The sequence below is a fragment of the Brassica oleracea genome, chromosome C2 (assembly GCF_000695525.1).
Source record: "Brassica oleracea var. oleracea cultivar TO1000 chromosome C2, BOL, whole genome shotgun sequence".
Classification (NCBI taxonomy): Eukaryota; Viridiplantae; Streptophyta; class Magnoliopsida; order Brassicales; family Brassicaceae; genus Brassica; species Brassica oleracea.
In genome coordinates, this window is record NC_027749.1 from 5,743,427 (window position 1) to 5,756,551 (window position 13,125).

Here is a 13,125-nt window from a genome sequence, read left to right on the forward strand (position 1 = left end):
CACTTCAGTGATACACACTTCTTCTTGCAAAAGTGATTCTTCTCTAGCAACTATTCGTTCACGAGGTGTAACTTTGATAGCAGCTAATCAAGTTATTCCAAAATCTCTAAACCGAGGGTATCAGTTTGGTAAAGCATGCTTAAAACACGTTTTCACAAAAATTAATGGTAACATGTTTCGTCGTAAAAGCCTTGTAAAGTTACAAGGACTTTACAACGAATTTTCTCTTTCCTCGTAAAATCGACGTAAATTTACATGTAAATTACCACGAAACATTTTCTTTGTAACTTTACTACGACCTTACTACGAAATTCAGTTTTGTCGTAAAATCGTAGTAATTTTCTCGTAAATTTACGAGGAATATATTTCCTCGTAATTTTTCCTTGTTATAGGCATGTTTTCTTGTAGTGTTTATGTTGCCGTTGTTCTGACCACGATAGTTATGATACCTTTGTGATTTTCTGGTCACATATTCACTTAATTATTTTGTATGCTGACATACCTCATGGGAGGTTCGCTTGATATAAATCATCACTTACAAACAAAAAATATTCATAAAAAAAAATATTCACACGTTTACAAAATCAAAAAGAGTTATATATAAATAGCTATAATAATAATAATGATACTAATATTAATAACAGTAATAATAATAATGTTTAGAAAGCTAAACAACAAGGATTAGAACATGTATTTTTACAATTGCAAAAACAACAACAAAGTCGTAGCTTAGGACATTTAAAACAAGATGACCATTTGATCTTGCAGTTGCAGCTGCAACATGAGCTCTTCTTATTAAGACATGATGGTCGACTGCAACTGCGGAAACATGTGGGTATGCAACAACATAAGTCCGGACAAGAACAACAGCAACCTAGGAAGCATGAACAGCTCGGGCAGCTCAGGCATTTGGGGCAGCTCGGTTTCGGGCAACAACAGCTGTTTGAGCAGCAGGACCCGTTGCAGCATTTGGAACCAACGCAGCTACAACATGTGGAGTTGCAGCATTTTGGCTTCCTCAGATGGCACGAACACTCGGGTCGGCAACAACAGCAGAAACTCGCCACGCTCAAACACGGGAAACTGCATAAAGTTGTTTAATTAGTATTATCATTTTGTATTCACTCTAGCCATCTAAGATCAAGCATTGTCCAAGATATATTTTTTGGATAATATTAACTAGGACTCTCTCAAACATTTAATTAATATTGTAAATTCATTATTTTTGAAATAAAGGGTCCCCAGAATTATATTCATATTTTTTAAAAAAAATAATTTTTAAATAAAGAGTTTATGCAAATTCACCAGAGACACTTCTACATTGGTCACAAGGAAAATGAGATTAATTTACCAGAGCCACTTCCAGAACCGGCAGTGTCGTCGACTCTTTCGTTGTCTGCCCGTATGAGGAAAAAAAACAACGGTAAGTGTAATAGCAGTCAGAGTAAGAGTGATATTAAGTCACCAAGTGAACTTTAAAAATATTCTTACGCAGGTATCATTGGGTCAGAATTTGCAACCACAAAATCAGAGAGCCTGCCACATAAATGAGATTTCATATAACATATTTTTTAATCAAATAAACTAAACTGAATAAAAACTGATGTAATGTTTGAGAGATAAAGAGATCATCTTACTCTTTGCAGCATCTGGACGACGGTTGCAAGCCTTCGACAAATTTAATTTCTCCCTGCTCATGTCAACAGTCGAAATATCAGTTTAAGAAACTTTATTTAACTAACTGAAAACTTCATTATCTTGAAAAAAAATGCGAACAGCTAATTTCATAATGGGACTAAACACAACAATACTTTTCACATTTCAATAGTCTCAGCCTCTCAGGCGAAACCAAACCTTTTTTTTTTTTTGAACAACAGGAGAAACCAAACCTAAATTAACAGCGTAAAAATTCTTTTAATTCTCAAAATATATGAATAAATGCAGTATAGAGAGTAAACATAAGGGGATAGTGTTACAAAAAAACAGAGTAAACACAAGGGATCAGAGATCTATGAAAGCAACATGACGAAAAGGTGAACATGTGTATGGTCCTTTCAAACGCAAATAGCAATAAAGACAAGAACTTTCACAAATTGATTCATTATAAATATAAAAACTGCAAAGGAAGCTAACCAAATTCAATATGTTTATTTTTTAAGATCTACTCAGCTTTCTTTCTACTTTTCTTCTCTAATGCTTCACTCTTTTTCTCTTTTTCTTTTCTTCTTTTTCTTTATATTTTACTTTTAATACTCTCTTTGACTAAGCACTCACTTTCATAGTACACATGCACGAACGAACACATACGCCTCAGTGATCCAAAAACTAGAGTAAATGGACGTCTCATAAATCACTTCACACTACAAGATGATCAAACTTTTTTATTATTTTTATTACTTAATTTTCAAAGTTTTGTAAAATTTAATATATTTCAATATTATGATTATTATGAAGGTTAATTAAATAAAAACTGATTACTAGATAATTAACAATTTTTAAAATAAGAATCTCTTCAATGATTCAAATTTATTTCAATCAAGACATGCAATTAATTTGAGTGGGCGAAATCTTTGCATACATACATACATAGTACGTGCTTGAAATTAATTTGATATAAATGTGTCTGATGACATAAGTTAACTACTCTTTCTTTTTATAGCAACTAATAATATAAATTAAATTAAATGTCTTGTTTACTATAATGGTGTCAAACATAACACAACGGTGCAGAGACCAAACCAACCTGGATATAGTAGGGACCAAGTAAAGTTTCAGCAAATCAATAACTTATTTTCTCTCCTCTCTCTCTCTCACACACACACACAAAACAAATAGTACTACTAGTAATTATTTTTTAAAATTACTTAACGTAATTAAGAGTACTAGTGATTAATTAATTTTATAATCACAAGCCAGCACAGAACATACCATTTGTTTAAATTAGGACTAACAAAACAGATGAATCATGAAATTCAAAATATTCGGACACTTCCTAAGAGTTATCAAAATGTGACAGATTAAAGAAAGACAGGTAGTACTCTTTTAAAGAAAAAAATAGAATCAAGAAAAAGAAAAAAAATTAGTTAACTTGCCTCAAGAAAACCAATCTCTCTCTCTAGCATCTGAACTCTCGCCGCCTCTCTACGTTTCCCGTACAAATCTGGATACGGCGGCGGAGACTTGGGACGAGGCGGCGGTAGAGATGACTTAGCAAGAGCCAAACCTGTTTCACCAGCTACTTCTCCTCCTACACTGCATGAAGTAGAAGCCATTGTGGTCGGCGATTATCTTCTCCGGTAGGGTAAGCTCAAGAGAGAAATGTTACGGGTCAAGAGAAACACATGCAGTGACCCACGAGACAAAGATGATAAAAAGAGGAAGAAGAAGCGGCAAGAAAAGTAATGCAAAGAAATCAAGAAATAGAGAGAGAGAGGTTAGTGAGAGACTCTGTATAGTGAAGAAGGTGGGTGGCAGAAGCAGTAATTATGGTACCTGACAAGGATAATTACTTACCTTCCTCTGCCCCTTTTAAGTGTCTCTTTGGTATTTGATCTTTTATTATATTTTTAAGAACCATTTATTCGGTGAAGGTACTATATAATGTTATTGTTTGTACAAAATACTATTGTTAATCTTATTAATACATTTATATTTTTTTTTGAACTTTGATGCGAACTGTTTAATGGCTTTTCATAAATCTTCAACTTTGTTTATCTAACACACTAGACACTAGGCTAAGATCCGCGCGGAGTAAACATGTTTTACACTATTTTTTCAGACTATTATTTAGTATTTATTTTCACACCAAATATTATGAATTGATATTGAGCTGTATCGAACTATATATGGGGTTTCGATTTTATTTAATGAATCCTATTCGATTTTGACTAATTTTAGCCCATTTTTGTGTGACATTTGTTTTGGGTTGGATTGGTCACTTGAACCCCGTTTATATACATATCAAATTTTGTTTAGGACACAAGTTTCATTGGATGTCCGCTTCCCGCTTCGGAATCAGAATTGAAAATTCGTAGAAGCTTACGGAATCTCGTTTCTAAAATGTTTTTAAAATATTTTTTTTTAAAAACACGTTGGAAGCTTACGATTCCGTTTTCGAATCACGTTTCCATTCTTTAAAAAAAAATACAATGTCTCATATCAATAATAATATAAAATTATAGTTTTTAATTGATATAAAATCCAAATTGTAATAGTATTGAATAGAGAGAATAGAAATATACAAATATTAAAATTAACACTGTAAATTATCTTTATGCATTGAGGTTTTTATTAAAGATAATCATATATTATGTCAATTAATTATAAAGTATTAAAAATAATTAATATAATTATTTTATTTTAAATTTAATTTATGTGTATTTTCACAGTTTTAATATGAAATCATTTCGAAATTATTATAAATGAATAAATGCTTTATTTTAAATTTAAATCATATAATTTTTAGTTCTAGATTTTTAAAATCTTATATATATATGAATACGCTTCCAACACGTACCCGCTTCCTAATTGTTTTAAAAATCTCGCTTCTGCGCTTCCATACGCTTCTGCTTCCACGTACCTGCTTTCGCTTCTATGTAACATAGTTAAGAATCTCTTCAATTTTAGAAATATAGAGGGATTGGACCCAAATTTATTTAACTACACAAAAATTTAAAGCAGTTTATTTTAAGAGTTAAATAAAAATGTAATTAGATATTTAAAGTTTTTTTTTTTTTTTTACAATTATGTAAAGTTTTCGTAAGTGTAATTTGAGTTTGATATTAGATTTTTTTTTTTGATAAGGATGTGAATTCATTTATCAAATGAGAGTGTTTGTACATGTACAAAAGAAATAAAAAGGGAAGCAAACCTAAGCCAAAAAAAGATAAAAACAGAGGAGAGCTTAATTAGATCTGAAGAACTATGAAGAACCTTTACTCATATGTCAACCAGATATTCATTAGGTTTTTAAAGGTGCGACGATGCTTTCTGGCCAAGATTCCTTGGAAGGATACTTCCGGGGGTATCTGTGTTCCATTATGGAGACGGTTGTTACGCTCGCGCCAAAGCCTGTAGATGACCGCTTGAGCTGTAACTTTGCGCAGGGTAGAAGGACAGTGAGAGACCTTCAGTCCAATCCAAGTGAGAAGAGCCTCCCAAGTGTGGAATAATATCGGTCTGTACCCTAATCTCCTTATCACAATCCTCCATATTTGCTCAGCATACGTGCATCGCAGGAAGATGTGATCCCGTGTTTCGTGGTAGTTGTTACAGACACAGCAGCAAGTATCGATTTGAAGCCAATCGAGATCGTGTAGGAAGTCTATCAAGCTGCGCCACCCACATCATAAAAGCATGGCTAGGGATGTGACCTTTGAACCAAACCTTCTCTGCCCACTCTTTCTTCTGTTCACGGGGTCTTATTTTCATTTGTTGAATGATCTCCTTTCGCTAAGATGCAGATCGGCCAGAGACACGACTGGAGATCAATTCTGTAAAGGTCATGCATGTCTGCGATGGTTAAAGGTAGACTTCAAAACTCTTCTCTTCTTTTCTTCTCCTTACGCCTTTGAATTTTCATCTCTTTACATATAACCACTACGGATAATTAACAACTTTTAGATATGTCTTCGTTTCTAAGTAACTGATACTGATAGGGAGAAGAGAAAACATTGATGATTATGTGATTATTGGGGGTTTCCTAAAGTCGGTTATGAAGACAGCTAAGACAAAAGACATACTTGCCATTGCTCATGATCAAGCTAAGCATTTCCTATATTACAGTCTATGTTTTATGATTTAGTCATCCATTTGTGATTATTTCTAATGATCTAAAGGTTTTATATGATTGGCGAAGTCTTTTACTTCAAAAAAAAAATGTCTTTTACTTCTGTTTTGGAATTAGAGATCAATCCTTCATGTATTGGCAATCTCTGTTATTGTGAAGACACAGTTCTTTGCTAACAACAAATGGAAACTTTTTCAAGAATAAGAACTATACTGAACCAATAGCATATATTTACCGAAAATACAGTATTGAACTGGTGAAAAGTTTGACTTTAAATGGAATAATATTCTTGTTTACAATTGTCTATATTTTTAAAACCAACTGTTTTTTTTTCTGTTCTAAATTTCTGAGGTCTTCTTCCTGCATTGTGACGCTCTGGTTTTGTATAAAAAAATTCATTTCGCATAGTTACTTCCCCATTTCAAAATCTGAGTCTCTGAGAACAATTGCACTAATTTCTTATATTTATCAAAACAATGTATTCAATTGAGCTCAATTGCTTATTAATGATTGTTGTTCAACCGCTTTTAGTTTATGCTTGTACAATGGCCACAGACACTTCCTTGAAATCCTTCTGCTTGAATTTTGTTCATGACAATATGCTTCTACAATAGAAATGAACTCTTTCGCAGATGATGTAGGACATGAAATTAGTTAATATCAATCAGATTGTACCAGATAATATCAAACAGTGAATATGATTAATTTACGTTTTGTTTATATTGTAGGTGCCGATGAAGAAGTCTATTTCTTTTTGCAAGAGAGGTTTCCATTGCAAACAGGTTATATATATGATGTTTTGCTGGAGAAAATAATCAGCTTACGAAAGCAGTACGATTTAAACCGGTTATTGTTTTGTTTCAAGAACCAGACATTGTCGTAAACCTTATAAAATATAAGGTACGAAGAAAAAAATTATATAATAGTAAGTACCAATGGCAATATTTGTAAATTTTCTAGTAGTTAAAAGTCTATTACCTAAGATAGGTGAGAAGAGTTGTGAACTTACCGCCTAAGCTAGAATGGCAAAGTTGTTATTAATCTACTAAATTAATGTTTGTTATTAAAAATGCTTCTCAATTGATAAGAAAGAGATTATATTTTTTAATTGGAATTCTGATGGTGACACAAATAACAACACTAATATAAACCATATAGTATGTGTTTTCTATCTAATGTAAAATCATCTTCTTATTTTATGTTCGGTATTTAGAATGGTGTAACTTAATTTGGGAGTTTCAAGTCAAGGTTATCATAGTTACTATACCATTATGTGCACATATGAGAAAATTAGCCTTCAGATAACGTTCAAATTTACAGTTCTAAAAAGTGCTTTGTGCTTCCTTGGATACACGAATGGATTAAACGTGGAAGTGGTCTCACCCTGAACGTAAAGAGGCAAAGAAGACTCATAACTTACGGAGACAAAGAAAGTGTGTTTTGATTTGTAAATAAATACTGTATAGAAATAATACCAGGTGGGTTTTTTCCCGCTTAACCCATGTTAATCATGGATTTTTATATTAAGCAAATTTGTTCTTGTTGGGCCGGTTGGGGTCAGGCGTTGGCCCAGTTGAAGTATAGGGAATCAATAGACTTTTCTAATTATTCACCCTTGGGATTAGTTAAGGAGATCCCTTAGTTAAGCTCGATCACCAAAGTTACCTAAACAAATACTACAAAACTAGCTTAAGACCCGCGTAATTACGCGGAATGAATGTTATATATAAAACTAATTTTAATCTATTATTACATATTTGTATTTATTTACGTATTATGTATATAATTAAATTAGAGTAAATACATAAATCAAAACAATACATTTTTTTTATTTACGATTATTTTTTGGTAGATAAATCAAAACAATCATTTTATTTATTTTATATGGTATATAACTAAATTTCAGTGACAAGGACATAGATATATAGTATATTTTAATATAAATATTTATTATTGAGAATTCATACTCATACGATAAACACACAATTTCTAATGTGCGATTTTTTTAATGCAAATTTCAAAATTAAAATATTAAAGTTTCAATATTTTTTCAATACAAATTTAGAAATTATCATATTCAAGTATTTTTCTATGTTATATAGTTTAATTTTAAACTCTACTAATATATAATATGAATGTCTAGTAAATGAGACTTCATATCATATGATTTATGATCATTTGTATCTTGTTATTACCAAAAAAATTAAACCATTGACCACAAAATCTTAGTGTGAGACATTTAACGTTTTTAATAATTTATAATCGTTTAAAAAAATTCAAAATATAACATATAAGAAAAAAATGTATTTTTAATTATATGGTTAAAGAGGTTGTTTAATATTTTTTAATAATATAAAATTAAACAAAAAAATATCTAAGACATAAAAATTATTATCAAATATTTATCATTCATAATCATTAATTGTCATATATACTTTAATCATATTAGGTAATTCCGTAGCTTTTACTTAAGGAAAGTGCGATAATATTCTTTTGTACACTATTTATCAATTTAATAGTTAGTTTAATAAAAAGTATAATATAAGTTAAGATGGACCAACCGATTTCTCTAAGAAATCTGAATTTCATTCTCATAGTGACACGTGGCTACAAAACAATGTTGTAATGTTTCTCAATTAATATATTAGGGATATAAGGGATTACATAAGTTGGGATTCAAACTCCATCCAAGCCTAGAAAAGAAAACCTTTCCAGGGTATTTATTATATATGTATATTACTCATTTATGGTAGTACTTTTATATATTTTTTCTTCTATGGCTCCAAGTAAACGTAGATTAAATTATACTCTCTCTGTTTCACAATGTAAGTAGTTTAGACTAAAAACACTAATATTAAGAAAGTTGGTACTTTAAGAAAAATAATATTTAATTAATTAGTTCAACCAATTATAAAAAAAAATTAATATTATTTGATTGGTTACATTATATCCAATAAATGTAAAAGTTATCTAGATATTTGGAAACTACTTACATTTTGAAACAAAAGAATTTTCCTTAAACTACTTACAATAAGAAACGGAGGGAGTACTAGATGTTTTGTCCGCATATGCATGCATAATCGTTTTACTAATAATTATTAATATATGTATTATGATTTAAACATGATGATAACTTATTCTGTATATTTTTAATCATTTTAGTTTTCTTTGATTTTTATCTCGGTCTACGTCTTCTTAACACAAAACAAAGGCATAAAACTATGAGACCATGAGAGCATAAATATATATCAAATATTGCACCCAATAAAATAAACTAAGAATGTGAATTTTTTTTTAGACAACGAAGAATATGAACTTTTGGTCTCTATTAATCTACTTTGTATTTTTAAACCTGAAAAAATGCATTAAATTACCAAAAAACAGTCAAACACACAAATTCAAGTAAACTTTAGAAGAAAACTTTTTTAAAAAATGAATTGAGATAATGATAATATTTTCATTGGTTTACTTGATAAATATATACATTAACTTATCTTAATATTTCATAAAACAAAAAAAATAGATAATCATAGTTTTATTATTATAGTTATTATACAATGATAAATCTAATTATCTATAATATCTACTTTAGTCGTTTTAGAAACTAAACCATTAAACACATGTTCGTAACATGATTACATAGTGAACTCCCCAAACTTAATAGCAAAACATAAGTTTTCTTATATATTTAACAGTAATAAAACATACACGTGAAATAAATACCATTAAATAATTTAGAATAACTAATTCATAATTCCAAACTGTATGTAACAAAACTGATTTGATTCCTAGTCTTTCAAACTCAACGAAAGAAAGAAAAACATAAAACTCCAACTAAACATAAAACAAATATCGAAAGTATATAAATATAGATGTCAAGAACCCAAAAAAGATCTAGAGCTAAAGAGAGAATTAAGCTTTGATGTTGTTCATATAGCCGTTAATGCAAACAACTCCAACCAATAATATTGTTTGACCTGCACAAAATGATTGAACCACTGAAAAGAAAATCTTCACATCAGCATGAAAGTGATGAAGAGAACACAAACAATTGAAACAACCAGAAAACACTATACCTAGAGGATGAAACAAAAACTATAACTTATACAACTTTGAATGAATGAGAAAAATGAAATTATAAAATTTAAAACATCTTACATTACATGAAAACAAGAATTGGTCTTCACTTGTGAAAGTTAAAACAATTATAATTTTAGTTCCTGAGATAGTTATATTATTTACATTAATAAATTAATGATTTAAGCTAAAAACTAATAAGAATATGATAAATAAGCAAAATTAACTAAAATTATGGAGAATGTGATAAATCAGCAAAATCATAGATATATTATTTAAATTAATAAATTAAATAGAAATTTCGAAATATTTATATTATCTAAATTAATAAATTAAATATTTAAGTTAAAAATAAATAAGAATATGAAAAATAAACAAAAATTAGCTAAAATCATGGAAAATGTGACAAATCAGCAAAATCACTTCATATAAATAGAATTTCAAAATAGTTATATTAGTTGAATTAATTTATTTAGATATTTAAGTTAAAAAAATAATAAGAATATGACAAATAACCAAAAATTAGCTAAAATTATGGAGAGCGAGACAAATCAACAAAATCACTTCATAAATAATAGTATAGATATACCGACCAAAATGTAGACTAAGAAAGATAAGAATGGGTGTTCCAGAAAAAATGAAAGATAAGAATGAAGCATGTTCCAATATTCGAATCTTCATTTTAACTTTAGAAATGCCCATTCACCAACAATTATCAAGTTGCCGTTAATTAAATCTTAAGCTGTCTTTTGTCACAAAATAGATACTATTCGCATCTTTGTCATTAAGCTTTTGAAGTCTTTGTCATTAAGCTTTTGAAGTCTCTGCACAAAGAAAAAGTTTGGCACTAATCAGCATCTTTCACCAAAAACAATAACACGAATCAGCATCTTTATCAAGCACTATTAAGTAGTAGGAGTAGTATTAAGTATTAACTAGACTACACGTGCGTATATCAATAACTATTTTTTTTTTTTTGGGTCAAATATCAATAACTATTTAAGTGTTGAAGTGTATGCATAAAAGGATTAGAGGCCAAGCATTGTACAGACTAAACAAGATCGCACGTGTGTATATAGATTTAATGGGTGTCAGAAGCAGCAAGGCGGTGGATCCGGTGGTGAGCCGGAGATACTCATCGGAATCAGAGGCAATGCTGGTGGTGCGGCGAAGACCGCATATGGTGAACGGAGGAGGATTTGTGGTGAGCAATAGTAAGCAACAAGTAGTGTTTACAGTTGATGGGTGTGGAGTTCTTGGAACCAAAGCCAAGCTTGTCTTGAAAAATGGTGATGGTAATGATTTGCTTCTCATCCGCAAAATGGTAACCAACTTTATCTTTATGGTATAGATTTGATTTTTATTTTTTTTGAGTCGCTGACTTATGCTGATGTGATTAAGGCTTTTCTTATTACTTTTATTTTGTAATTTACATCTCTTTACACTCAGGTTGATCATCTTTGTAACCCAACCATTTTAAACATTATAGGTTGATTTTTGTTGGCAAATATAATTTTTCAGGGAGGAATGGTACAGGCACTGAACATGGTTCACAAGAAATGGGAAGGTTTTGGATACGACAAAGAAGGAACAGAGAAGCTTCTATTCACATTGAAGGATCCAAAAGAATCATGTCTGGTTCAACACGGTTTAATCAGAATTTTGGTTCACGGTAAACCAAAGATATCAACATGCAATATCTATAACAACAACTATGTCCAGATCAGAGGCTCTTTCGCAGAAAGAGATTGCAACATCATGGACTCAGATGGCAGAAACATAGCTCAGGTGATTCGTACTAGCTAATAGTTTGATCAAGATACGATATACAAGTGTGAATATTATTTTATTGTTTCCAATCTTAAGGAATAATTTTATTGTTGCTATTATTGGTGTGGCATCAATTTCAAATATCTGACAAATCAGGTTAGAAAAACGGGTTTAATATTCGTTTTTGTTTTCAAAAGTCGTATAGATTATATAATACTAAAATAATAAGTGGAAGCAGGTAAGGATAGAGAAAGAAATGGAGGAGATGGTGGGGAACAAGAAGGATCTTTATAATATAATAGTCAAAGCAAATGTGGATCAAGCTTTCATCGTCGGTGTCATTGCAGTACTCGACTACATCCATGGCGAATCCACTATTTGTTGATCAATTTCAATACAATACATTACATTTCTATATATATATAGATCTCTAATATATTATGTCCAAGACGTGACAATATTATTAAACCATAACATGTAACATTTGAAACTATAATTATTACAAACAAGCAACAATGTTTACATAATCATCGCATTTAAACGAAACTTCATGTGATTCAGTTTTAGAAAGTTCACATTGAATCAAGCACACGCGCATGGATTCTCCGCCTCCGCGTTAGCACCGTCGTCGTCAGATCTGAAAACGAGGTACCCGGCGGTCAACCCGACGACGATCGCGATGAAAACGCCTCCGTTGAAGGACATGGCCGCGAGCATCAGCAAGTACCCGATCGCCGCGTTGACGCCGAAGAGCAGCACCGACGCAGCTTTGGCGGCGGATCTGGTGCCCGATTTGGGGATAAGAGGGGCGGAGACGCCGCGGGTGGAGGAAAGGGATTTGAACTGGAGGCGGCGGTTCTCGAGGTACTGGTAGAAGGCGGCGAAGACGAAGCAGGCGAGCAAGGTGAGGATGTAGCTTAGCCACGAATCGGTTTTCCAGAAATCGAAGAGGATTGTGGCTTTGATGCCCCAGTAGAAGGTCATGTGCATCATCTTTGCGATCGCTTTTTGAGCTTTCTTCTTTGATCGTTTCAGATAAGAAGAAGGAAGAAGATCGATAAGGATAAGCTGTTGAAGTGGTTGTTGATTGTTGACTTGTTTACAAGATAAGTATCCTTGTGGGCTCAGATTATAAGCCCACTGGGCTTACGCCGACGACCTTGGTCTACAGAAATTTTGACAAAATGTTATCGTTATTGTTTATATTTTTTTTTTTGGGCTAAGAACATCTCCAATGGTTATACCCCTGTTCTAAAAATCGGCCGCCTAGCCGCCTAGGCGGCCGCCTACGCGTCATTTTTCCGCCCCGATTTATGCCAAATCGGTTTAAAAAATCGGATATCCGATTTTTTCCACCTAGACCGCCTAGCCGCCTAGGCGGCCGCCTAATCTATTTTTTTTTTTTTATTATTTTTTTTTAATAATATTTTTATTTTTTATTTGATCTAAAATTTTATAAATATCATTTATATTCATAATTTTGATGAAAA

General features: G+C 31.4%; 3 protein-coding genes and 1 long non-coding RNA gene across 5 annotated transcripts; 2 read left to right on the forward strand and 2 right to left on the reverse strand.

Annotated features, from left to right (window-relative positions):
* Positions 1-626: 626 nt before the first annotated feature.
* On the reverse strand, positions 627-3,528 carry LOC106325278 (guanine nucleotide-binding protein subunit gamma 3-like). The gene is made up of 5 exons (XM_013763315.1): positions 3,093-3,528; positions 1,638-1,690; positions 1,492-1,536; positions 1,352-1,396; positions 627-1,083 (listed from the first exon to the last, which is right to left on the reverse strand). Exons 1-5 carry the CDS (start codon positions 3,270-3,272, stop codon positions 660-662), a joined length of 747 nt encoding a protein of 248 aa, XP_013618769.1. The 5' UTR covers positions 3,273-3,528; the 3' UTR covers positions 627-659.
* A 1,343-nt stretch (positions 3,529-4,871) lies between these two features.
* LOC106325509 lies at positions 4,872-6,905 on the forward strand. 2 transcript variants are annotated; one of them, XR_001266922.1, is made up of 3 exons: positions 4,872-5,176; positions 5,275-5,526; positions 5,623-6,905. It is a non-coding gene; the product is annotated as an uncharacterized LOC106325509 (long non-coding RNA). The 2 variants fall into 2 exon arrangements; XR_001266921.1 differs by having other exon boundaries at positions 5,658-6,904.
* A 3,946-nt stretch (positions 6,906-10,851) lies between these two features.
* Positions 10,852-12,039, forward strand: LOC106322840 (protein LURP-one-related 16). The gene is made up of 3 exons (XM_013760984.1): positions 10,852-11,189; positions 11,387-11,653; positions 11,874-12,039. Exons 1-3 carry the CDS (start codon positions 10,881-10,883, stop codon positions 12,018-12,020), a joined length of 723 nt encoding a protein of 240 aa, XP_013616438.1. The 5' UTR covers positions 10,852-10,880; the 3' UTR covers positions 12,021-12,039.
* Positions 12,040-12,071: 32 nt separating this feature from the next.
* Positions 12,072-12,718, reverse strand: LOC106322841 (copper transporter 5). Its single transcript, XM_013760985.1, has one exon. The coding sequence runs from the start codon at positions 12,626-12,628 to the stop codon at positions 12,218-12,220; it is 411 nt and encodes a 136-aa protein (XP_013616439.1). The 5' UTR covers positions 12,629-12,718; the 3' UTR covers positions 12,072-12,217.
* Between the last annotated feature and the right edge of the window lie 407 nt (positions 12,719-13,125).

Bases quoted from the DNA above. Each gene is read 5' to 3' on its own strand.
- LOC106325278 (XM_013763315.1), bottom strand. From the start codon at position 3,272: ATGGCTTCTACTTCATGCAGTGTAGGAGGAGAAGTAGCTGGTGAAACA. The intron at 1,691-3,092 runs GCAAGTTAACTA...TGACATGAGCAG, and splicing joins GAGAGATTGGTTTTCTTGAG to GGAGAAATTAAATTTGTCGA. The intron at 1,084-1,351 runs GTAAATTAATCT...AACTTTATGCAG, and splicing joins CGGTTCTGGAAGTGGCTCTG to TTTCCCGTGTTTGAGCGTGG.
- LOC106322840 (XM_013760984.1), top strand. From the start codon at position 10,881: ATGCATAAAAGGATTAGAGGCCAAGCATTGTACAGACTAAACAAGATC. The intron at 11,190-11,386 runs GTAACCAACTTT...ATAATTTTTCAG, and splicing joins TGCTTCTCATCCGCAAAATG to GGAGGAATGGTACAGGCACT. The intron at 11,654-11,873 runs GTGATTCGTACT...AAGTGGAAGCAG, and splicing joins ATGGCAGAAACATAGCTCAG to GTAAGGATAGAGAAAGAAAT.
- LOC106322841 (XM_013760985.1), bottom strand. From the start codon at position 12,628: ATGATGCACATGACCTTCTACTGGGGCATCAAAGCCACAATCCTCTTC.